We start from the raw sequence: 26,659 nt of genomic DNA on the forward strand, positions 1-26,659 counted from the left end.
ATGAAACAGGCTTTGAGAAGCCATCTAATGTGAATTGAGAAGGTCTTATTTGTATAGTCTCAGTGCTAAGTATGTATGTATACTCAGTGCTGAGTGTATAATCTCAGTGCTAAGATACCTTTTATAGTTCATGTGACAGGAAACCTAATTCATTCTGCTTTAAGGAAAAAAGGGATTTCTTGGCTTCATAATTGAGTAGTTCTGGAATTGTTTTTTGCAAGTTGTACCTTATTTAGGACTGAGGTGTTGTGAGGAGAGTCCATTTCTTGGCTTTGAACCTCTACCCCATCTCATTCTTTCTATTCTTTGCAGGTTCTTTGGTGGTTGCAGGTGACTTCCAGCAAGTCCTTGGGCAACACTTGTCCCTATTCAAATCTAAATGGGGAAGAGCAAGCATTCTTGCCCTAGTAGCATTGCAGGAAATCTGAGGTTTTCATGGTGGCTGAACTGATTCTGGTCTTGTATCCATCCTTGTATTGGTACCATAATATGCTTTGGCTTTTGAATTAAAGATTAACTTTTTTTTTTTTTTTTGGTACTGGTGAATTGAACCCAGGGGTGCTTAACCACTGAGCCATATACCCAGCAAGGTAGAATCTTCTCTTAATGGTGATAACTATAATTTGTTTTTAATAAGAGAAGCTATTTTCATATTCTGGATAAAAATAATACTGTAATGTGATTTCATCCATAAAACTAAATCAATCTTTTGAATGAAAAAATTAAAAACCATATGATTTCACAAGTTTCTCATCCATTTAATAGCATGACATCTTAATAAAAGTTTCCTTCTGCCTATATGAATATTTGGAACGGTATTTTAATCTTTGGCTATGCTATTGGGAAAGATCACTAATTTGCATCTGACCTTTGTTGTGGGAAGAGTGGAGGGGAAGCTTTTCTACGTGCCAGGCTTGGAGAAAGTGTGTGTCTGTGTGTATATTTGATGTGGAACCAAAGTTTGAGGTGTTTGGTAGAAGGACTTTAAGGCATCATCAGCTTCCTTAATAAAAAAGAATCCCAGAGACTCTGGGTTTTATGTCTAGGATCTCCTGATTGGTGGGGATAGCTGAACCATAGGGCCCAAACCATCTCTTGAGATTCATCATCTCCTCTCAAAGATTGCTTGGTAATAGGGCACATCTTCCTTTTAATAAACCTGATTTTTTTCTTGTTTTTAAGTCTAACTATTAGACACAGCTATATTTTACAAATGAGTGAAAATGGTTCTTGCTGTTGAAGAATTTACAGTGGGGATGGAATAGAGTGAAAAACATGCAAATATGTTGCAAATGCTGTGTTAGTGGATGGGAATTTGTTTTATGTAAAGTGCCCTTCTAATTGGTGCCTTAAATTTATTTATTTATTTTTTTTTTAATGAAACTGCCTATATATCCCTATCCCTTCAAAGAACAGTCTGAATACTTTCAGGTTATTGTCATGACATACTTCATTGGAAATAGTGTTATTAATGGTAGAAACAACATGGAAGGTATTTCACAATATTAGGCAGGAAGGGTTCTAGTGCAAAGACGTGAAATGCTAACTAATATCTCTTCTGATATTGAAACGCTAAGTAATATCTCTTCACCAATTGTACATCTTAAGAAAAGGAATTGTACTAGTACCCATATTGCAAATCAGTTAAAACTAAACACATGTTCCTACTGTAGGCTTTATTGAGCAGAGGTGCTACTTTCAAGGACCAAGGCCACAGAAGGACTAGTTGTGATTAGCCTATAAGCAAATGAGGCCTACAGATAATACCTTTTTTTCCTCATTTTTTTCTAGTTCCTAGGCCTTTGAAGTGCTAAGTGATCTGAAAATAATTTGGTTGCAGTTATTAAGGCTTCATCTATTAACCAACTAGCAGCTATGAAAACAAACAGCGCCACAGTTATTTATTTATTAATAAAGCTCCACTTTCTTACTTTGTCCTTTGGTTTCACCTAGCCATTTTTCACAATGCCATTTTCTACTTTACTCCAAAGATGGGTCATCTAGTTCTTCTTAGGTAGAACATGAAGCTTTATAAGGAGAAGACTTTATTTGTATTTCTATATTCGTTTTATTTAATTTTGTATCCTCACTGCCTGGTTCATAATATTTATTACATGCTTGAAAAATAATTTCTTTGCCCATTTCCTTCAGCTCTTACCTACCATCTGTATTCTCTCTGTTGCCGGTTGGTAGTTGAGTATTCTGTAGAAAGATACCCACTTACCTGAAGGCTCTTTTTGTCCCTCAGTCTTCTTCTTGGGCATTTTTCTCTATGCCTGGGTATTTTATGTAAACAGTCAAATGAAGCACTTTAAAAATTACCTAGGTAGTCAAGCCAGAATGTTAAAATGTGGGCAGAGCCTATAGTGCACCAGATGTCTAAGGCACACTATAGTCCCTCCTTAAGTCTAAATAAGTGTCTTTATTCCCCTTCATTTTCCATATTTAAATAATCAGATGGTGGAAAAATCGCCTAAGTGCTTTTGAATTTTATTTTCTCATCACCATTGTGGTCTAAAGCTACTATCATCTCTTGTTTACAGGTTACATAATGGTGGCATCTAGTCTGACTGTATTTTGTTCTCCCTATCTACCCTCCTGTTCCTATACTGCTGTTAGCTTGATTTTTTCAAACCCCTACCTCCAGCCTTTTTACTTCAAATACTGTAAATTTCTCTTCTTCTTAAGATAAATTGAAAATTATTAGTGTGACCTACAAAGCTTTTGAAAATACAGTGTCATTTAAATACTTTTAGAAAATAATGTTCAGAAAAGACACTTATTTAGACTTAAGGTAGGAACTATAGTGTGCCTTAGACATGTGCTGCACTATAGGCTCTGCCCACATTTAAACATGTTTGGTGCTTAGAGCCTGCCACTGAAGATAGGGCAGAGAATTTACTTTGCATTTGCTGCGTTCTCTTTTCTCTACATAGTGGAACCCCCTTATGAATAAAAGTAACACAAGAGGCAGAAATATAGATTTTTATCACCACAGAATTTAAGGTGAGAAGCATGGTTAAAAGTGTGTGCTGGAAAAGTATTTTCATTTGTACATTTATTATATATCCTACTTTTAGTGCTACATGTAAATTTTGCTTCCTTTTCACTTTTACCTTTTCCTGATTACAGTGTTCCCTTGGTATCTGAGGGGAATTGGTTATAGTATCCCTTTTGGATTCCGAAATCTGTGGATGTTCGTTTATATAAAATGGCAAAATATTTGAAATAACCTAAGCACATGTTCTGTGTACTTTCAATCATTTCTAGATTACTTATAATACCTACTATAATGAAAGTGTTAATAGAAATAGTTGTTATACTCTCTTGTTTAGGGACTAGTGACAAAAATAAAGTCTGTGAATGTTCAGTACAGAGCCTAGCTACACGGTACAAGAGAGAGATGAGGTGAACAGTGCTCAAATCTGAAATGGCTGGAGGCTATGCCTGCACATCACTTCATTCTCACGGATTCAGCAGAGTGTGTGGTGGTGCGTGCAAGTTCAAGTCTTGCTCTTTGGAACTTCCTGGAATTTTTTTGTGGATATTTTTGACCCAGGGTTGGTTGAGTTCATGAATATGGAATCTGGATAGAGGGCTGACTGTCTGTTATCTAGTTATCCCTTGCTTATTCAATAACTATGAAAATGAGAAAAAACTTACAGAATGTTGCTACATTATTTCCCCCTTCAGAAACGTGAACCTTAATAGAGTAAATGCTAGCTTCTGCTATAATATACTTAATTCCTGTAATAACATCACACTTCTGTAAGATGGCTTCTCTTCAGGAGTATAGAATTTTTTGTAAGTAAAAATAAAGTATGAAATGAAAACTTTCAGTGAAATGTTGTATGAAATGAAAACGTTCAGTGAAAGTTTCATACAGAGCAAAAGAGTATCTTTCTGCAGTTAGCAGTATAAAATGTGCATTTCTTTGGTTTTTTTTTTTTTTTTAATTTTTGCTTAGGATTAAAGATAGGTGATCATATTAAAGCCGGTTAGATTAGTGATTTTAATATGAAACCATTGCTTTTAGAATAATCATGGGCCACACTGGAAAGAAATCTGAGAAGGGACCAGTTTGTTGGCGGAAGCGTGTAAAATCAGAGTACATGCGACTGAGACAGCTCAAGAGGTTCAGACGAGCTGATGAAGTAAAGGTATAAATTGTCTTCCATAAAAATGCATATATAGTTAAGGTTAGTTTATTCCCCCCTAAAGTTAAATCAATTTTAATCTGAAACAGTACATTTTTACCCAAGGTCATGTTTACAGTAACATCAATTCAGGCCTTAGAAACTAAGGGTCTTGATATGTCTTAATTAATATTGTATCATGTATATTAATGACAATGGAAAGATTTTAATCTAAGGGTAATTTTCACCTAGTTGGAAATCAGTCTTTTTTTTTTTTTTTGGTACCAGGGATTAAACCCAGGGGCACTTAACCATTGAGGTACATCCCCACCCCTTTTTATTTATCTTTTAAAATTTTGAGATGGTCTCACTAAGTTGTTTAGGGCCTTGCCAAATTGCTGAGACTGCCTTTGAACTTGAGATCTTCCTGCCTCAGCCTCCTGAGCTGCTGGGATTTTAAATGGGTGCCTCTGTACCTGGCTGAAAATCAGTCTTTTTTTAGTCTACTTTTGTATTGCATGTGTGGACTGAGGACCCAACCATAAGGGAATGTGTTTCATGATTTTATGTTTCTGAAGTCATCATGATTCTTTTTTAAATATGAAGTTAAAGAAAGGATGGAAATAATTTTGTTTCCCTCCCACTTGCAATAAGATAATAGGTGTGGTGTTCGTATATTATTTGAATATGGGAAATTAGTTTAGTATTAACTACATAGAGATGTATTTAAAGAAATGCTCCTGGTATTCATGAGGAATCATTAGATTTTTAACCTGTTTATAGATGTTACACATTTTCTAACAGTGAACAATTTCTCTTCTCCTCTCCTTTGTTATTTTAAAGAGTATGTTTAGTTCCAATCGTCAGAAAATTTTGGAAAGAACGGAAATCTTAAACCAAGAATGGAAACAGCGAAGGATACAGCCTGTGCACATCATGACTTCTGTGAGCTCATTGCGCGGGACTAGGGAGGTTGGTCAACATAACGTGTTGTAGTAATTATCAGCACATTTTGATTTTTGCTTATTGGAACATTGAATGGTTATTGGGAAGAAGTCACTGATCTCAGGATGTCCCTCTTTTTATTACTGTTTCTTTTTCATGTGCAATTGTCAATGACTGCCTTCGATCACACTACTAGTGATTCCTTCAACAGAGCTTTAAGTATTTAGAATATACTCTGTTGCTAGATACATTCCTGGATTTTATTAAGACTGTTGATTTTTTTAAAAAATGGCTTTTAAATTGAATAATTTTAAAAGTCTCTATCAGATCAGTATCCAGAGCAAGGCTTCCTGACTCACAGTTGTCTTCCTCCCTCCCCACTTAATATGAATCCCATGTGGCAAAAAATGTTTCTTTCATATTCATGGAGTAAGAAAGCTTTTTATTATTTATCTCTTATTCAAATATTAAAATTTTTAAATTCAATGTTGAGAGATTGGAATATTCTTTTCTACAGAGGTAGATACCAAGTTTCCTATTTTCAAAGAAAGGCAATAAATCTATGGTATAATCCATAATTAAATATCCTATTAAATCACACTTGCAGCAAGATGAGAAGAAAATGGTAGAAACCTAAATGGGATAGAACTGATCAGTAAGGTTCTGGTTTAGGTGATTCTGTTTAAGTACTTATGTATGCAGAAAGACATGGTATAGTAATTAAATGGAAACTGAAGCAAAAAGAGGGGAGAGAGTGATTTGGAGTTAAGATTATACTTTATAATAGGTTGTTTATGTGCATGTCTAAACATGGGAAACATCTAAACAGGAAAATTTCTTATAAATAAATTTTTTATGAATAACCATTTTTTCAATATAACATTGTAATAAGTGATAATTTGCTGTTGTATGAGACTCGTCTAAGTTGTGGGACATACAGGCTTCAAAGATTGTGATAATCCTAATAGCTAAACATAGGAGATCTTAATGACAACTTTGGTGATGTTATGGTGGTCTTGATGGTGACACATGACTTGGTATGGTTTTTAGTCACTTACATATTTTTTCAGGTGACAGCTTATAAAGCCTGACTCACAATTGTATGAATGTGTATTTTATGTTGATACTTTTCCCATTATTTGATACAAGTTAGAGCCTAGATATTAGAAGTAAATGTTTTATTAATATACCAGTGGTGAAAGGGACTTTTCTAGGCCCCTGCAGATATTCTCAGAGTGGATAAGTGCAGGGCTTTCCAGTAATTCTTTTGTTTTGTTTTGTGTTTATGTGGTGTTGGGGATTGAATCTAAGGCCTTTCACATGCTAGGCAAGTACTGTACCACTGAACTATATCCCTAGCCCTCAGGTAATTCTTTTGAAAGTTTCATCTAATAATCTTTTGTAAATTTTGAGGTGAATGAAAAACAAAAATCTTTTTTTTTTTTTTTTTCCTCCTTGGAGGAAGAAATCTTAGAACTGTGTAAAAGTAAGGTAGAAAGAACTACACAAAATACTTATTATTGTTGGGTACTGGGGATTGAACCCAGAGGCACTTCACCACTGAGCTATATCCCCAGTCCTTTGTTTTGAGACAGTTTCACTAGGTTTCTGAGGGTGTCACTAAGTTACTGCGGCTGGCTTCAAACTTGCATCCTCCTGCCTTAGCCTTCCAACTTGCTGGGATTACACTGTTGTGCCCAATTTGAAATACTTATATTTTGCTACCCATTAAATATTTCAAAATGCTACAGAAAGCCCAGCTTAGATTTATGTAACAGCAATAGTGATTTCTGGCACTCTGCTGGATCCTATTTATATTACCTCAATTAATCTTCATGGTAGTTGTGTTATACTTTTTCCCCTAGATTAGGAAACTGAGTTTTTGAAGGAGTGAAGTCACTTGGTTTGCTCTGATGATCTGAAAGATTCCCAGAAGAGTACACTTGATATATTAAGGGATTGTAAAGTACATTATTTATATGCAATTTAATTGTTCCTAGTAACATTTTTGACATTAAATATGAGTATAGTTTACTCAAGTAGATATTTATTAGCTGAATTTTGACTTTTTTGTCAAATGAGATGTTATTAAATGTAAGGATACCTAATCTTTAGGTGAGTGTATGATACATTGTGAGAAGAGGTCAGAATTTTAGTAAAACAAAATTGTTTTCTAAACTTAATACTTCCATAAATACCCCACAAAGGTTGAGGAAAAAACATTTTCACAAAATATTGGGGAGAAAAGAAGAAAATAATTCCTAGCTTTCAGAATTCAGTTTTTATTGCATAGAACTTTGTCCTGATCAGGGTCATTCATGTTTTTGAATCACTCTTTCTAGCTCATTATACTTCAAATGATTCATTTTGTGGGGCTGGGTTGTGACTCAGTGGTAGAGTACTCACCTAGCACGTGTGAGGCATTGGCTTTGATCTTTAGCACCACATAAAAATAATAGCAGATGGAGTAAAAATGTTTTTTTAAAAAAGATTCATTTTTTTTGTTCCCTTTTAAAACATCATCACTGACTTGAAAGCAGAGTTTATCCAGTTTGTGATAAGCTTATTGGTATTATCCCAATAAATCATGAAGTTTCAGACTGAAAAGAATTCAATGACATTATAGTCTAACCTTCTGGCTTTTCAGATGAAAATGTATCCCCGATTATTATTTATTTTTGGTTTCAGCATCTCCATCTATATATTTATTGCTTCTCTGTATCTTAAAAGTTGGAATATTAAGTAGGTCATCAAGCAAGAGGAGAAAATAAAAGCGAGCCTGTTTTGCAGAGACTTCCTTGTAGGTGCGTTAGGTAGAATTTCAGACTGCAGTGTTGATCCAAACATGTGAAGTCTACATCATCCCCCATTTGAAGTGCCATTATGGCATTGCTTTAATTAATTGCTTATTTTTATAAGCTAATTATATGTAAGTGCTGACATATTCAGTTTAAATCCTTGCAGCACGACATATTAATAATTATTAGTTTTTCAGTTCTTCAATCAAGCAGTCTTCTTATGCTTTTCTCCTTTCTAAAATTATAGAAGTAGATATACTGAGTTTTGGAATTATTTTCTCTGGGTTATTTTTGTAAAGAATGTCTAGCAGGAGTTATTTTCTGACCTAATGAAGTGACTAATGCAGAATCTGATTTCAGATCCATGTGCTCTGCAGTTGAACCTAGGGAGCTTGTCTTTAGTGTGTCCTAAGATTTGGGGTACTTGCTTTTTGTTACTGAGATTACAGAATCTAAGCAGCGTTGTCCATAGAATTTCAATTCAGAATGTGTTCCTTTATAAAAACAATACTTCTGACTTCATGAAGATAGTGACTGTTTTTTTTTCTTTGTTCTTCAGTTAATCTTCAAAATGTTATTAAGTAATGCATGTAGATGTTATAGTCTAACCTTCTGACTTTTTGGATGAGAATGTATCTGTTTTTCTTTGGTTTGAGCTTTTTCATCTGTTTATTGATTGCCTTCATACATTTTAAATGTTGGAGTATGAAGTAGGTTAAGCAAGAGGAGAAAATAAAAGTGAGCCTGTTTTGCAGACACTTTCCTAATAGGGAAGGCTAGGTACTGTTACTCCAAACATGTGAAGTCCATAGCATTCCCCATTTGAAGTGCCAGGGATGTGCACCTTTGCTATACTGTGTGACCATTTATCAAAATATTGTTTGTAGGTGATTGCATTACTTTGTCTTATCAACCAGTAATAAAAATGATATTCTCTAAGTCTTTACATTAGTAGTCATATTCTTCAGTCTGTTCCTTTTTGTGGTTTGGTGGTTTTAGTGAAGAAACCGGCATAGGAGTTAGTCTTGAAGTTATCATTAGTACATTTTTTTGGTGTGCATTTGTCCATTGCTTGCTGAAAATCACAAAATACTTTTTCCTTCATTGCTTTTTAATATAAAATTCTTCTTACTGTGAAAAAGAAGCTTGTTCAGATAATACCTGTCTTTTGGGCAAATGGTATGATTAGTAATTTAATAAAAATGTCTTTCCATTGTTCATTTTTAGATTTCCCAGGGAATAAAATGCTTTTTAGAGTTCTGTCTTATTTACTGATTTAAAAAATGAGAATTTTTGGTTATTTAAACCTGGGACTTCTTCAAAGTGTCTAATGTAGAAGCAGCATCAAATGGACACCATGATTCTAGTATCATGAATAATTTAAAGACTTTCAGAAATATATTTATTTGTTCTTCCTGGTTATAGTTGAAGTGATTATAAGTTCATTGTTTATGATAATATAAACATAATATTTGTAAATGATTTCTTCTTTGGAGCAAGTTTTATCAAAATAGATGGTGTAAGTTCTTTCATATGTTGGCAATTTGTACTTTTTTTGTTGAATAAGGAAAAAAACCACAAACAATATTGGATTGTTTATGGATTTGCACCTCCCTCAGTTAATTGTAAACAGAAGTTTAGTTACTATTTAGAAAGAAGAAGAAAAAAATATCCTAGGGTATCCAATATCTAATTTAGTGTTTTTACTCAGCTCTCTGCCCGAACTGCTCTACTCAGAGCTACATCCCCAGCCCTCAAATACATTCTTAACATTCAGTATAGTAACATGCTTTCTTTATTTTGTAAATTTCAGGATTATAAAACCTGTAGGTTTAGATTATTATGAGCCTTTTGACAAATATGGCAGGCAACCTTAAGTCATTTTCTCTTGTATCTTTGAAATAAATAGGTGGTTCTCTCAGGTGTCTGTTTATTTTCAGTCTGAACGAATCTGTTCATTTTTGTTTTTGCTCTTCTCCAGAAACTGGTCTCTAAGTAGTTTTCAGTGGCTGCTTGCCTCTCTCAGTATTCACTTGGGGAGGGGAGTCTTGTGGTAGCTCTGTTGGTCCTTCCTACCTGTGCAACTTCTAAATTGCTGTGGCATTTGTTTGCTTTCTGGCTCTCTTTAGGCTGAAATGGATGCAATGTTTAAGTGATCATATAAAGGGATTTTCCTTTTTTTTTTTTTTTTTTTTTTAAGAAACTTATGTAAGCATTTTATTATTTTCCAAAGGATTAGATTAAGAAAAGGAAGGTCATTTATAATGTTGGAGTTTATGTTATAATCTGCATGTATTAAATGTGTATTTTGATTGAGTTTATATTTTAAAAGATCACATATTTAAAAATTTTTAAATCAAAATTTTCAATAATGTTTATCTTTTGGGCAATTAATAAAACAGCAGAAGTGCTTTTAATATGCAGTTTTTCTTCTAGAAATAATAATGCTTTCGATGTCTGTGTTTTAAAAATGGTTGTTAAGGGCTGAGGTTGTAGCTCAGTGGAAGAGTGCTTGCCTAGCATGTGTGAGGCACTGGCTTTGATTCTCAGCACTACATATAAATCAATAAAATAAAGGTTCATTGATAACCAAAACGATTTTTAAAAAAATGGTTGCTAAATTGTCTATTACAGAGATCCTGTCTCTTTCCCAATACAAAACCAGACTTTGACAACTGTTTAAATGACTGAACAAACAAAAACCAAAAAGATACTCCACTAGTCTGGAATGTTAAAAATTATTCTTCAAAGAAATTTAAAAAAAAATTATTAGACCTGTAAGTTTTGTTGTAATTTAGCTGGGTAACGTGAATTGGCTTAAATTTGCTGCTTAGGATTCGGTTTTGTCGTCTTTTGTAGATTTTATAAAAGAATATTACTTAGGTAATATTTTGAGAGGTTTATGCAGATTTAGCCAGGCAACTGATGTGGCAGATTTATACTAGCTACTACAAATATCTGTTGGGTTGATGAAACTCGTTTGAAAGTTTTATTTTTTTTCTAATTAAAAGAGGTCATTGTGAAGTGATTATTGTAAACATTCAAGTGATGCAGAAATATATAAAACCAAAGGCAAAAGTCCCCATAGTCCAACCCCTTTGGTTTTTATTCTTTCAGCTTTTCCTATGTATAATAGCATGTTAGTAGTATGTTTAAGTGTGTTTTATTTAAAAGAAAATTACTGCCCAGATAAAACATGCTTGCTAATTGGGGCCATCACTTTACAACCTCTGTCCAGACCTCATTCTACTTAAAAAATATATAGAGGGCTAGGGATATAGCTCAGTGGTGGAGCACTTAACTGATGCGAGTGAGTCCCTGGGTTCGATCCCTAGAACTGCAGCAAACAAAAAGCAAGAATACCCCACAAAAACATAATGTTTGAACCACGGATATACCATAATTTATTGCCCTATTTTTTTCTTTTTGCGGACGTGGGTACTGGGAATTGAACTCAGGGGCACTTGACCACTGAGCCACATCCCCTGCCCTATTTTGTATTTTATTTAGAGACTGGGTCTCAGACAGTTGCTTAGTGCTTCACTTTTGCTGAGGCTGTCTTTGATCTCCTCACCCTTCTCCCTCAGCTACTGGGATTACAGGCGTGCCCCACCTTGCCTGTTGCCCTATTCTTAAGTGATGACCATTTAGGTTTTTGAAACAATATGCATAGTTAAGATCTTAGCAGGTAATTCCAAATGCTCCCACAAAAGTTGTACGATATAGCCCCTTCAGGTATTTATGGAAGTGTCTGTTTACCTATATTCCCAACACAAAGTATTATTATTCTCTTGTCAGTCTGAGAGGTAAAAAATTGTGTTATAGTTTAGTTGAGTATGAGTTGTTTGCTATATTTCTTTTGTGAATTGGCTATTTGGTGTGGAATCTTTTTAAGTTAGGTTGGGCCTTCTTGATTTATAAGGCTTTTATTTGAAATACTAACATTTTATATTTTTGCAGATTTTTTTTTCATTTTGATACTATTTCTGGAATATTTGGTTATATAGTTTTTTTCCCATGTTGATTTTTGTTTCTTAGGAACTTAGGAAAAAAAAAAACAACTTTCTCAACTTCAAGGTTATATGTTACCCATGTCTTTTATTTTTCTGTTTTCATTTTTGTATCTAGTGTCATTTAACCCATTAGGAATTTCCTTTGTCATGAAGAGTGAGGAAGGACATCTTTTCGTTTATCTGTCCATTTGTTTCAGTATCCTTGTTGGCTGCTCAGTGGAACAAAGTGAACAGTTGAGGGCAGTCATCATTTCTGAAGAGCAGCAGAAGCAGCCTGACTGGTGATCTTCTGTGCTAGGGTCTAAGGGTGGCTTTCAGCCCATGACTGTGACAGTTTTGCATGTTCATTTTTAGCTGGTACCTCTACTCTTCTTCATTTAAGCAAGACTTTAAAATGATTTTTGCTGCCACAATTTATGGAAATCATGGATTCTAATATTCTGTTCCATTTCTTAATTTTTTTTCTTTTATTTTCAATGACAGAAATTATCATTTTTTTTCTGTTCACAGGGCCTTTCTTGAATTAGGTGCTTGATTTTTGCATGTGATGGATGAACATGGCTCTGGTTTCCCGTTTCATGAATTTTCCTTTATTTTTTTCCTTGAGTGTTTTATGGTTTCACCAACTTATGTCCTATGACTACTGCTCTGTTTTAGCAAATCTGGAGTTTTCAGCAGAGCTGTAGGTAATGAGGGAACGATTTCCCCTCGAAATCCCTTATCAGACCCAGACTGCCTTGGTTTTAACCTAGGTGGTCTAGGTTTAGATATAGGCTTGTGAAGTTAAGAAGCAAGGAAGAGTGTTAAAGGCCTAAACTTCCTGAAACTATATTTTTCATGTTCTGTGTTCTATGTGAAATGCTACATGTGTTGCCTCCCCCTCCCCCAAGAGGGAGGCGAAACTGCGAAGTGAGCTTAGAAGCCAGTAGCCTTATATTGCCTGGTAGAGGTGGTCCTCCCAATCTGGAATGGCTGTTACATAGCTGCTTAACAACAAAAACTGAAATACTTCAAATCTGAGACAAATGACTGTAATCCTTAACTCCACCACCTCTGATTAATTGCTTTCATTAAATACATCTTTGTGAAGATCCTAACAGGTTTTTTTCTTGCCGTTTTTATTTCTGCCCCTTTCCTATCTAAACCATTCATTATTTTTCCAGAGTGTCTCCTTCAGTCACCTTTCTCTTTGCTTTCTAAAGCTAGTTATGAACTCACTTTTATTGTTGAGCTTCTTTATCTGGACTAATATTTGTCTCTTTCTAGTTTTGTCTTCAGTACTTCCTTCACCTAAAAGTAGTCTGCATTTAAATCATATGCTATCCATTTTCAGCAAAAGGGCTAGCTAATTTAAAACCGGGATGCATTATCTTTTCTTTCCTCAAATCCTGAAGAAAGAGTACAAAGTAGTTTCAGAAGTCATCTTCAGCTTTTCTCCAGACTTGATGGCAACTGATGCTCTCCTGGGGTGACAACCTTCCTGCACTTTGCTCATTGTTCCCACATGAAAAAGTTGAAGGACGTTTGACAATGGCAATAGTTCATTATGTCTCTGGCATGAATTAAATGGATCAAGCAGTATTGGAGAATGTTCTTTTACTTGGCTGACTGTATAGCTTTCCCCTACTTTAGGAAAGTTGGACTGAACCCCACTCATGTTAAAGATTATTCAGAGGAAGGATGGCTTAATAGATGTTGTCTTTTGGGATGTCCTGTCCTAAAATGGGGACTCATATCTACCTCACAGGATAGTTGTGAATTTTAAGGAAGTTAACTTTGGTAAAGTCTCTGGCACAGTGCTTGGCACATAGTAGGGTGTGTTAATTTCTTTCCCTTCCCTGCAGGCCATTCACCTGCTCTTCCCTCTACGATTTTCCATAACACAGTTTTTACTTGGAACCAGCCTTCTGCCAAGAGTCTCAGTTTGGTTGTGTACTCCTACAACTACTATTTTTGGCTTGACTTCCCTCTCCAGCTCCTAATGGTCCAGCCACACAGTCGCCTATTGTACCAGCTGGTTGATGTAAGTCTATCCATCCTCAGAGGAACCTGGTTACTTACCAGTAAACTGCATTTCTCTGAAAATGTAGCATCCTTGATAACTAGTTTTTTTCCTTTGTTTACCATTGTTGACAAATCATCTGTAATAACGTCTCTGTGTGACCCTCAAGTCAGAACTAGAATTAAAGAATTTAATTTGCTGATATAGGTCTCCTGGTGACTTCCTGAGTCCAAGACACATGACTCTGATCAGGTAAAATGCTGTGGAAGCTCATGATGTCAAAGTTCTCACTACTATGAACAGTATAAGACTGAATTTCATAAACTGTTAAGGATGATACATTTTCAAAGAAAATAAAAGTTGCTGGTAAGTAACTAGGATTTTTGAGTAATTTTCCTGTAAGTCAATAAATAAGAATTCCCAAACTTGTTTTACCAGCAAATACTACTGCATTTGAGTATTATTTCATAAATGAGAGGGGTGTGGTTATTGTGTGGTTAATCGTTGAAGAGTGGGAGAGGTTCAGGAATGCCGCAGAGCTGAAGAGGCAGGGCTGACCATCAGTTTTCCACACAGGTGCTCTCAGCTTTAAATGAATTGAAGTTGATATCTCCATTAGGGAGAATCAGCAAATGCAGTCTGTTGATTCCAGAAACATTTTTTGAGTGCCTACTTCTTTTTTGGAGACACTGTGCTGAATGTTGTTTTAAGACAGAGAGGTAAATGACACTTTTACCTCAGCTGCTTTTGCCCTCAGAGAACTTATTTCCTGTCCCTTGCTAACTCTTGTATGACTCAGAATTGAGCTGATGGGTAGTGGAAATGTGACACAGGTAGGGGTTGGATATAGTCCTTAGTACTACCATCCGTGCCTTCAGACAGAAACAAAGAAGAGCCAGAATCCCTCCTGTCTAATAGATGAAAAGAATATTCAACTGTTTAACCTTATATGCGACCTTGAATTTAGGTGTTAAGGCAGGTAAGTCAGTTGGGGAGGCCATCTGCTCCCTCTAAGCTTTAAAAGCAGCTTATCTGCAGAACTAAAGCCACGATTAATTTGTTGCCACCAAATGTAAAACAAAAACCACCAACTTCAATTTTGTTTTTAAGGAATGGAAATTATTTAGAATCACTGGATGGTGTATAATACTTTACTTAGTAATTATCATAACCCCTCACCCTCAGATTAACCTAGTGAAGTAGAAGGAAGGAAAGAAGATGTGGTAGTAATAAAGAATGTGAATAAATTGGTGGAGGAGAGGCTCCTGTCATGTTGTGGTGTTTCTATTTTATATAGCAGATCTGTAGGGCTATCATGATTTTGCCATATGAACTTCTCAAGGGCAAGAACTACAGCATAGTGATTAAGCTTTTGGGTATTGCAGTCAGACTTAGGTTTTAATCCTGATCTTGTGATTCACTATGTTTCTGACTAGGCAGATTATTTAACATCCTTCAGTCTGTCTTGTTTGTGGAGTTGTGGTACTAAACTGTCTACATCATAATGTTGTAAAGAGGACTATTGAAGATTGTGTATATAAGCACTTAGCACAGTGCCTGCAACATAGTACGTGCTCAATAAATGTTAATTGCTGTTATTATTGGATTATTGGATGGATAGATGAAGGATTGTATCAGAGACCAAATAGCAGGAAGGGGAAAGATTGTGGGTTCTAGAATCTTAATTGTTTACTTAACTGCACACTTTCTAGTATTGTTATCTTTGCCTTGAATCACTGTCACAGTTCTTCCTAACTACTCTATCCTTAAACTTTCACTTCCACTAAGGAAGGGATTATTTTTGTGCCGCAGTGACTGTGATAATTGTGAGATTATCCCTCTAACCTGATGCAGTGCTGAGGACCCCATGTGGCTGCATACCAAAAGATTTCTTCTTTGATCTCACCAGTCCTAGACCTGCTGTTTTTAAGACATCTTAAATAAAAAATTAAACATTAAATATGTATGTGTAGATATGCTTTTTTTTGGTTTCATTTTATTAAATTCTTTTTGCTCTACTTTCATTGACTGTAGATTATAAATATATGGCTGTAGTATTTTTGAGAAGGCCCTGGAGGCCTGATAATTGGGTAACAGTACTCTTTTTTAAGAAAAACTGGATTTCTAGACAGAGTTAGAAAGTGCTGTGATTATTTGGGCACACATTCTTATTTCATGGAATCAAAGATGCAAAAATTTGAACATCTGAAACCAGCATGCTTAGAATCACTGCGATGAGAAAGCATTACATAATATTTTAATTGGCCATGTTTTTTTTGTTGGTGATAGAGAAGAAATGGTGTGCCTTGAAATCAGTATCATCATGGATTGTATGAAATATGGTATTTCAAGGGACCAAGTGCATTTAAACATTATAGAGATGTGAGATCATGGCAGTATTGGTAGTGGATAAGAGCAGGGTCTCCAGAGTCACACTTTTGAGATTCAAATTATAGCTCTATCCAATGATGTGGGGCAAGTTACTTATCCTTACTTTACCTTAGTTTTCTCACCTATAAAATGGGCTAAGAATATTACCCATCTTACATTGTTACAATAAGTACTAAATACGATGAGACATGTAATGTGTTCAAAATAGTGCCTAACACACAAAAAGTGCTAGAGATTACTGTTTTCCAGAATTGATTTGAATCCACTTTGCTGAGATTGAAACTCAAATTTGTAACTATTTGTGTAAGAAAAGTTAATGTAACAAGTGTTCTTTTTAAGATTTAAGTGTATATTTGGCATATATATTACTTTTCTATATGTGATTGGGATGTAAATATGAGCTAAGAAATTTATAGTGAAAGTGTGAAACAGTGGGTCAGATTGCCAAGGCTAACATAGTTTTTGATTCTTACTGGTAAGTATGAGAAGAATGAGAGAGTTTTGAAAAATTGCAAAATTTGAAGAATCTTTTTTTCTTTTTAAAAAAGAGAAAAGAGGATCCTTTTTCGGTTTTATGAATTTTGCTCTCTGAGGTAAAGAAATTTTCTTTTCAAAATTATTCAAGTAGGAAGCAACTCTTTACAGTATGATGACTACACCTTAAGGTTGTCCTTTTACTTTTCAGGGTTAATTCTGTTTTTTTCTGTTGTAGTGTTCTGTGACCAGTGACTTGGATTTTCCAACACAAGTCATCCCATTAAAGACCCTGAATGCAGTTGCTTCAGTACCCATAATGTATTCCTGGTCTCCCTTACAGCAGAATTTTATGGTATGTAAGTAATATATCTTCTGCTTATTTGATATTAACTTTTTAAAAATAAGTAGACATCATATTTTTGTCATGGTGAATCAAGACAGCAGAAGTTTAAGAAGCTTATCAAAATGATAACACTTGGAATGATTTTTAAAAATTGGTGAATATAATTTTTAAGCCTTTGCTGTATTGTTTTTTCCTGTGTTCTCCATAAGAAAAGTTTTAAGCAAAATCTGTGCCTATGATTAAACCATTTAAAAGGTGAAGCTTATAGTTCTTATGTGTGAAGAACCCAGTCAGTATTCTAGAATTCATCTGACTTTTCATCTTTATTGAAAACATTTTATTTAAAACAATTTTAGGAGCATGTTAATAATATACACTGGGGTGTGTCCTGTTCTCAGAACTTAGAAAACAAGCACAAACATGTTTCCATAGATAACCCTAGCCCATTAGCTTTCATAATAAAATGCTGGTATTTAATTCTTTATAGAAGTAGAATAATAGAGAGTGAAACAAAAAAAATTAAAGTGTACGTTGACTTATTAATGCATGGCTTTACTCATTTGATATAGAAAGTGAGAAGACTAATAAAAGGACGAGTAGAGGTCCTTGGTGAGCCTGCTTTAGAGAATTGTTTACTAGAGTTTTTCAAAAAATAAATTTTTAACATCTTTAGTCACTTTTCTCTATACATCTTATGGTAGAGGTATAAACTTCACTCTTCTGTAGTTGAATAAATTTGTGTATTTAAGACTTGGTAAAAAAAAAAAAAACTTTAGTTTGAGAATTTTGTGTCTATAGGTGAGGTATTGGGATGTCAGATTGGGTGAGACCTTATGGGAAGTTTCATATTTTCACAGACTGAAATTCTGAAAGAATATATTGTTGTCAGGAAATATTATTTATATATCATCCCTAGGTTGTTCTGGGACCAAAACAAATTAGAAAAATTATCTTTATTTTGATTAGGATATGTTTTGGAGCTGGGCATGGTGGCACATACCTGTAATCGCAACAACTTGGGAGGCTGAGACAGGAAGATTACAAATTTGAGCAACTTAGTGAGACCCTGTCTCAAAATAAAAAAAAAATAATAAATAAAAAGTACTGAGGATGTGACTTAGTGTTTAAGTGCCCATGTGTTCAATCCCCAGTACCCAAAAAAAAAAAAAAAAAAAAAAAAAAAAAATATATATATATATATATATATATATATATATATATATATGCACACACACACACATATATATTTTGGGGAGCAAAAATTAGGTGGGTATAGTTGGGAAGACAGAAGAGCCAAATGTCATTTAATTTTCACTTAAATCCAAAGAAAGGAACACTGGTTTAAATGGGATTAGTACAACTGAGACGTATAAAAGCAGGACTCAATGTGCATATCAGGTTCAGTCAAAATAGATGAATACATTAAAATCTAAATTTTCATTTTGTATCCCTTTTCCTCCCTTTTGTCCCAATTTTCCTTTTCCTTGTTTATCTGAAATTCTGTTGTCCTGAATTTGTTATCTAGGGATTATTTGAAATTTTTTCCTTCTCCTACTGTTTGCAGCTTGCTGCTGCCAGACCTGTATATTCTGCCCTATTGATGGTGGTCAAAATCTGGTCTCTTAGGCTGCACCATATCACACTTGAAATAGCTGCTCTGTCCTCTAAGTTGGTCTTAGCCAGTCTATTCTGTTATCAGAATTATCTTTCTAAAATTCTGTTTCAGTTTTCTGTTCAAAAGCTGCTTAAGATTTAAATCTAGCCTCACTTTGCCTTAGTCTCTTTAAACATATGCTTCAGAGCCGTCCACTCTTCATCTACAGTTACTGTCATTTTCATTCTTCCTTGGAAATTTTTCTCCTCACATGTGCCAGCTTTCTCTCTCTTGTATTAAGTACCTTCATGCTTCCCAAACTTTTCTTTGGTTGACTCTTCTTTGTAAAGCAAACCCCTTTTATCTTCCTTGTTGTCTTTTAAACCTTTATGTAGACTCATCCATCATCTTTAACTAGCACAATCAACTTTGATAGATGTGTCATTCATTAAAGTATTGAAATATTTTCTGTTGTAAAATGTTACAAGCATAAATCCTTCTGGCATAATCTTTTTTTAGATTTTATTTATTTATTTATTTATTTATTTATTTATTTATTTATTTATTTATTTATATGTGGTGCTGAGTATTGAACCCAGGGCCTCACCCATGCCAAGCAAGCTTTCTACCAATGAGCCACAACTCCAGCCCCAGGCATAATCTTTAATGGAGCACTGATACTCTATTTTACATCCCTAGAATTTTATTACATTAACTGTCTTAACTAGGTCATCAAATGAAGTTTAGAAATCTTATCATGTTTTTTTTTGGTATGGATATTTAATAGTTGATTTTGATAAAGCATATTCCATCAGTTCTAAAGCCCTCACCTCTCATTTAATGCCTCTAAGTTGATGGTTCTTTGTAATCTGAAGCATTTTTTTTTTTCTTACAGGTAAAGGAATGATGACATATTAGATTAAGTATAGTGTTTAAAACATTTTTTCTCCTGTCAATAGTAGAGTTTGTTCTCTGATTAGTATTTTAAGACTGTTAAGAACTGGGCTAAGACATCTACTCATAAAGAAATTGTTGTTTTTATTTATCTCACATTGAGTTTTTAAAGTATTTTGATATTTAGGAGAAACCTGGTTTTTAGAAAAAAAAAATTTTCTTTTAAGGTGGAAGATGAAACTGTTTTACATAATATTCCTTATATGGGGGATGAAGTTCTAGACCAAGATGGCACTTTCATTGAAGAACTAATTAAAAATTATGATGGAAAAGTACATGGAGATAGAGGTGAGCCATATTGTTTCTCTTGAAAAGAAGGGCTAGAGAATTGAGAGGTACTTTGATTTATTAAGCATGGGATAGAAAGAACAATTTTTTTAAATAAAATTAAATTTCATGCTGCACTGTAAAGGACTGATGTGGACTCAGAAACCTAACATTTTCAGTGTTTTCTCTATTTTCCACATGATAATATAGTTGCTTATGACATAAATTATAATGGCAATAACATAAATTAAATAGAAGTTGATTATGTATACATTTTAAGATGCATTAATAGTCAATTTAAATAGAACTAGGACTCCGTTCATGTGGCATATAGGCACCAGAAAGCCTCCCTGCTCAAAAATGCCTTTCCCAGGAGGCTGCTACCTATCTGAAATATAGTCTTCAGACTCACAAATTCAGGTTTTTGTATCCAGAAGTGTAAAGTGTTGAAATTGGTGTTATATCCTCATTACCCATTATTCGTGGAAAATGTTCTGAAGTGATTAGTTTCAGGACACACAGATTTTTTTTTTTTTTTTTTGGAAGGGGACGAAAACCACATAGTTCCTGGAGTATTTAGGTTAGTACCAGGCCCTGGAAACTTGGGGAGGGCAATTCAATAGAAAGTGACTGGTGTTGAAGATAAATTGTACTTTCTAACTTTGCCTAAAACAATCCTGAAAATGGTCTTGTTGGCCCCTTCTTATTTTAATACTAATGTAATAGTGTTAACTGATAGGTCGGGGTCTTTTCCAATGAGAAAATGTAAATGTGAACTTTTGTCATTACCATTTCCCCCTGTGTATTTCTAAACATTTGTCTTGATGCATTTCAGAATGTGGGTTTATAAATGATGAAATTTTTGTGGAGTTGGTGAATGCTCTTGGTCAGTACAATGATGATGATGATGATGATGATGGAGATGATCCTGATGAAAGAGAAGAAAAACAGAAAGATCTAGAGGATAGTCGAGATGGTATGTCTGATTCTAGGTTTCTGTGTAGCCATCACATACATAAGTCTTGAAAAAAACAAACCCCAGTATCAGCAGAACTTAGTTCCTTCTTTCTCTTTTCTTTTGTTAAATGTTGCATTGATAGTATAATCAAAATTAGAATATTATTTGCAATGTTTCATTCTCCACTTGAGCATCTTCGTTTCCTTCGATTAGCAAAAGAACATAATCTGGGGGGGGTGGGGCTTGAGGGAGCAATCATGAGGGTCATTATAATGTATAACATTGATCTCGCTGTGTTTGAGTTGTATGCTAATCACTTCACGTGCACCAGCTCACTTAATCCTCATGGCTCTACAAGGTAGATATGAACAGGTACACTATGTATTTGAGGAAATGAATTTAGAGAGACTAAGTAACTTATTTAAGATTACACCATTGGGAAGAAGTGGAACCCTGGACCCCAAGATGATAACCCAGGCCTGACTGCCTCCAGAACTGTGCTCTTGTTACCTGCCTCACACTAGGTGTGGCTTACCAGAAAAACAGCCCCCTAAAGACAGAGCCCATAGTGGGTGTTTGCTATTTAGCAGCCGTACTTAATGGAAGACAGGGATTGCAATTTCAAAGAAGCATACTTTTTTTTTAATAACAGAGAGGCACCTTAGTGATCATCTGATTCAGCTCCTTCATGTTAACAGATGAAGAAACCGACCCAAGTGGCTAAGCTATCAGCCCCACCACAAAACCGATTAGCAGCAGAGCTGGGATTAGAACCTAAGAGTTCTGCCTCCCAGTTCTGTTACAATTTTTCATATTTCAATTTTGTGTTTGACCCACAGGTATTCCACAGACACGTGTAAAATATGTTAGAAGTAAGTGAAACACGAAGTTGATGATTTCTTACAAAATCAGCTTTGTTATTGAGATACCATGTGGAGAAAATGAAAGATTGAAAACTTACTTCCACTCCCCCCACCCCTTTCCTGTTTCTTTATTTAGATAAAGAAAGCCATCCACCTCGGAAATTTCCTTCTGATAAAATTTTTGAAGCCATTTCTTCAATGTTTCCAGATAAGGGCACGGCAGAAGAACTAAAGGAAAAGTAAGAAAGATTTGTTCTTTCAAGGCAGTCAAGTAGTTATGTGACTCAAGATTTTAAATTTATTACAAATGGACCTTCTGTGACTGATGAGCCACTTCACTTTTTTTGTTCATAGGATGCTTCAAATAATCTCTGTCTATACTGCTAAACTTTATTGTAGTTAGAATAAGTACATGTGTATATTTATATACACATGTGCTACATGATAGGAAAATTTCTATGGATACTGGTAGAAGTTTTAGTGTAGTTGATATTTAATTAAGTCTCAATATTTTTTTCCACAATGTATCTGAATCAATGATTTTGTTTCCTGATAAACCTTGCATAATATTTAATTGGCTCCTTACCAAGCAAAGATTGTTGTAGGTTAGATCTTTTCGTTTTAAGCAAAAAATCCCTTGGAAACCTTTGAGAAACTTTATTGTTTTTAAATGGTTTGTTTCAGGGTACTTATATTTTTTTTGCTTAATGTCAGATATAAAGAACTCACCGAGCAGCAGCTCCCAGGTGCACTTCCTCCTGAATGTACTCCTAACATAGATGGACCAAATGCTAAATCTGTTCAGAGGGAGCAAAGCTTGCATTCATTTCATACACTTTTCTGTCGGCGGTGTTTTAAGTATGACTGCTTCCTACATCGTAAGTGCAATTATTGTACGTTTTCATTTTCTATCTTTGTTGTGGAATTATGTCTTAAAGCAGCTTGAAAAGTGCTGCCTTTTGTTACAACTAGAATTTACCATTTAATTTTGTAGTTAAGATGGAAAAATGTTATGATTCCAGTATTGGTTTTTTACATTGTTTCTTAAGTATTGCTCTGAAATCTTTTATGTACATTTAATTTGGACTACTGTTTCCCACTAACTTGGAATACAAATCAGTGATTTTTTTCCCATAAAGATTAAGCAGTTATTTTATAATGAAGCTATTATTAAGAACTAGCTGTTTACTCAGAATAAAATTGCTGATATTTATTAAAAATTTTTGTTGTAATAAGAAATTGACTAAAAAGATGTTTATGTAAATAAATTTTAGTCTGTTTAATGTTTATTTATTAATTTTGAACCTCTATGTAAATTGCTTTGTAAATATTTGGATTTGAGTATAAGCAAAATACAAAAGTTTCTTAGTGACATTTAAGGATGGTACATATGATATTACTTTTTTCCTTGATATTTCGGGGAATAAGTTCAATCCCCAGTACCAGAAGGGGGAAACAAAAGTACCATTGGATAATGAGGGAAGAAACTCTTAAGACGTAGTCATAGAAACTCAAGAAGGCAAATATGCGGGGCCATTTGATATAGGGAAAAATAACTTTACTCAGGGTCAAAAACTCCTAAAGGTATAACCATGCAGTAGTATGCAATAGATAAGTACACTGTCTAAGCAAATTCTAGGAAAATTAGGAGGTAAGATACATCTTCAAAAAGTAATTGGTTTTTTGCCTCAAAAGTGGTTGTTTTTTTTTTAAATATATATTTTATTTGTTCTAATTAGTTATACATGACAGTAGAATGCATCGTGACACATCGTACATAAATGGAGTATAACTTCGCATTGTCTGGTTGTACATGATGTAGAGTTATACAGGTCATATAATCATATATGCACATAGGGTAGTAATGTCCGATTCATTCTACTCTCATTCCTACCCTGTGCCCCCTCCCCTCTCTTCACTCCCCTGTCTAGTCCAAAATACCTCTGTTCTCCCCCACCCACACTATTGTGAATTAGCATCTGCATACCAGAGAAAACATTTGGCTTTTGGTTCTTTGGGATTGGCTTATATCGCTTAGCATAATATTCTCCAGTTCCATACATTTACTGGCAAACGCCATAATTTCATTCTTAAAGTAGTTGGTTTTTAAACTGCATTTAAATAAGTTCCACTTACCTGGAAAATTTTACTAAGAAACCTCATTCCCTGTAGATACTGTTGCATGATCAACCATATGAGAAGATGGTAATTGGAAGACTTCCTAGCAAAGTAGAAGGGCCTGTTACCCAGAAACCCCTGCCAATAGAGTATTATCAAACCAGTTTTGATTTTTTTAAGTTGATTTTATAAGTGAAATGTGACTTTTAGCTTAGTTTTAATTTGCATTTGGCTTCCTTTGAATGAGGGTGAGGGTCTTCTACATTTTTAAGAGATTCGTATTTTATTTTCTGTGACTGTTTTTATTCTTTGTCTCTCTCTTTTTTTCTTTTTGTAAACCTTCAGGCAGGAAATTAGTTTTTTGAGATACAAATTATAGTTTTCCCCCAGCTTATTATTTGGGGAAAACTTCCACAGGCCAAAAAAAATTAGAGTAGTCAAATTTACTGGCTTTCTTCTCACTTGTTTCATAGTATGTATTTTTGTTTTAGTTTTAGATGGGCACCATACCTTTATTTATTTATTTTTATGTGGTGCTGAGGATTGAACCCAGTGCCTCACACGTGCTATGTAAGCACTCCATCACTGAGTCACTGGGTATCCCACACTGTGGAATTGTTCTGAGGGATCTGAGGATATCTAGTTAGAGGGATGTGAATGTTCTACTGAACTTTGAAAGATAAATGGCTTTAGTCAGGAAGCTAGTCATTGCACATTTCAGGGTACTTTTGGATCACAATCCACTTCATAAACTGGAGGCTGGTTGCTGTACAAATGTTGAATCACAGTCATTCTTTCTCAAAACTCTAGCCTAAAATTGTCTACCTAGTCTTTGACACCCCTGCTTGAGGAACCAGGGTTAGCTACTGAATTGACTTCGGGTAGAAACTGGTAATATAGCATTTCTAGTGGGAAGTAAGGAGGGAAGCCAAAGAAGAAGGAAGCATGGGAAAGTAAGCAAGGGTTGTTGTCCGGATGTATTTAAACTGGCCTGAATAGAATTCATAATAGAAAAAATGCTTTACTATGCATTCTATTATCTGAATTTCCGGCAGAGGAAATCTATTCTAAGTATAAGACCTGGTTATATCAGTTCGTCCTTTTTGATATGGGAAAATCTGTTTTTATTATTCTTTCTAGAATGTGTATTAATGTTGATTGTAGAATTTTGGTGCCTTAAATGGTTGGAATTTCAAAGAAGGTATTTCAAAGTTTGTGATCATTTAAAAAATATATTTTTTCTTTAGTTATACATGACAGTAGAATGTATAGTGACATTATACATACATGAAGTATAACTTCCCATTGTGGTTGTACATAATGTGAAGTAACCCTGGTTGTGTATTCAGTTCATATATGAACATAGCAAAGTTATGTCAGATTCATTCTACTATCTGGTTCCGTCCCTTCCCTTCCCTTCATTCCCCTTTGTCTAATCCAAACTACTTCTGTTCTTCCCCACACCATCTCCCTTATTGTGTGTTAGCATCTGCATATCAGAGAGAACATTGACCTTTGGTTTTTTTTGGTTAACATTTTGGATATATAATGGTAAAAGTTCAGATGTAGCTGGTTGTGGTGGTATGTGCCTGTAATTCCAGTAACGAGAGGCTGAGGCAAGAGAATTGAAAATTCAAGCCTAGTTTTGGCAACTTAGTGAGACCCTTTCTCAAAATAAAAAATAAAAAGGACTGGGATATATAGCTCAGTGGTAAAGCACCTCTGGGTTCAATCCCCAGTACCCCCGCCCCCAAAAAAATGTTTACATGTACTACATATTTGCTATGTAACTAACAGAATGACTTAACCCCTTTAAACCTTAGTTTCCCTTATCTGTACATTGGTGATGATGATTCTAATACCTGAGCATTCATATGAGAATTAAATAATTCTTGTAAGCCTCAACACATACTTTACACATATAGAGTATTATTATTAACTGCTGTCATTACTGTGACTATTATTACTATCTTAGTATTGATTGACATTATTTATTTCATGAGGTATTCTTTGTAAAATCTGATATCTTTGATACACACAAGAGAATTTATAAAATTCCATGTATATTATATTCAGTAAGAATTTATTCTTTTTTTAAAAAATCAAAAAAAATTTTTTTAAACTAGGGATTGAGCCCAGGGCATTTTACCACTAAGCTACATCCCCAGCCCTTTTTATTTTTTATTTTGAGACAGGGTCTCACTAAGTTGCTCAGGGCCTGCTAAATTGCTGAGGTTCTGGCTGGCCTTGAATTTTCGATCCTCCTGCCTCAGCCTCTTAATTTGCTGGTATTACAAGTGTGAGCTGCTGTGCTTGACAAGAATTTTTTCATAACACCAAGTTTTACTCTGAGAGCAGATGAGAGCAGTATTTTAGCCCCAAATTGTATAAAATTGACATTTTGTCCTGATCTGTGATCATTTATTTAATCACATGACAAGAGGCATAAAGAAGTGTTTAAGAGAAGTGCTGTATGCCAGTGACAGTGATTATAGAGTCGATTAGAGAGGTTTGAAATTACAAAAGAATATTGAGTGAGGTACACTTAAGAAATTTATTCTTTTTGCTCCTCTTTCCTAATTTTAAAATCACCACTAGAAATTGATGATTGCTAAGGTTTGTTCCAGTTCTATAATTCTTTGATCTCAAAGTTCTGTATTTGAGGTATCACTGGTTTGGTAAAACATTATAGGATTCTAAGGGGTTACTTGATATATTTTAGTCAATTCAATCTCATATTCAGGTTGAGAGAACAGTTGGAGTTGGGTATTGTAATTTATAAAGCTTTTATTTTTGCTCA

At 34.6% G+C, this 26,659-nt stretch overlaps 1 protein-coding gene across 7 annotated transcripts in view; it reads left to right on the plus strand.

Moving 5' to 3' along the window:
* Ezh2 (enhancer of zeste 2 polycomb repressive complex 2 subunit) overlaps nucleotides 1-26,659 on the plus strand; it is a 74,965-nt gene that overhangs the window by 33,553 nt on the left and 14,753 nt on the right. The window contains exons 1-9 of one of the 7 annotated variants that reach the window (XM_047562312.1): nucleotides 4,037-4,160; nucleotides 4,980-5,081; nucleotides 13,737-13,915; nucleotides 16,998-17,114; nucleotides 19,821-19,941; nucleotides 20,756-20,896; nucleotides 21,718-21,750; nucleotides 21,878-21,980; nucleotides 22,456-22,619. In XM_047562312.1, the coding sequence (XP_047418268.1) occupies nucleotides 5,039-5,081; nucleotides 13,737-13,915; nucleotides 16,998-17,114; nucleotides 19,821-19,941; nucleotides 20,756-20,896; nucleotides 21,718-21,750; nucleotides 21,878-21,980; nucleotides 22,456-22,619 (901 nt within the window). In that variant the 5' untranslated portion in view covers nucleotides 4,037-4,160; nucleotides 4,980-5,038. Of the gene's footprint in view, nucleotides 1-4,036; nucleotides 4,161-4,979; nucleotides 5,109-13,736; nucleotides 13,916-14,145; nucleotides 14,261-16,997; nucleotides 17,115-19,820; nucleotides 19,942-20,755; nucleotides 20,897-21,717; nucleotides 21,751-21,877; nucleotides 21,981-22,455; nucleotides 22,620-26,659 lie in introns of those variants that run through there. The other 6 variants (XM_047562316.1, XM_047562311.1, XM_047562313.1 and 3 more) reach the window with 6 other exon arrangements.

The sequence above is a fragment of the Sciurus carolinensis genome, chromosome 8, assembly GCF_902686445.1.
Source record: "Sciurus carolinensis chromosome 8, mSciCar1.2, whole genome shotgun sequence".
Classification (NCBI taxonomy): domain Eukaryota; kingdom Metazoa; phylum Chordata; class Mammalia; order Rodentia; family Sciuridae; genus Sciurus; species Sciurus carolinensis.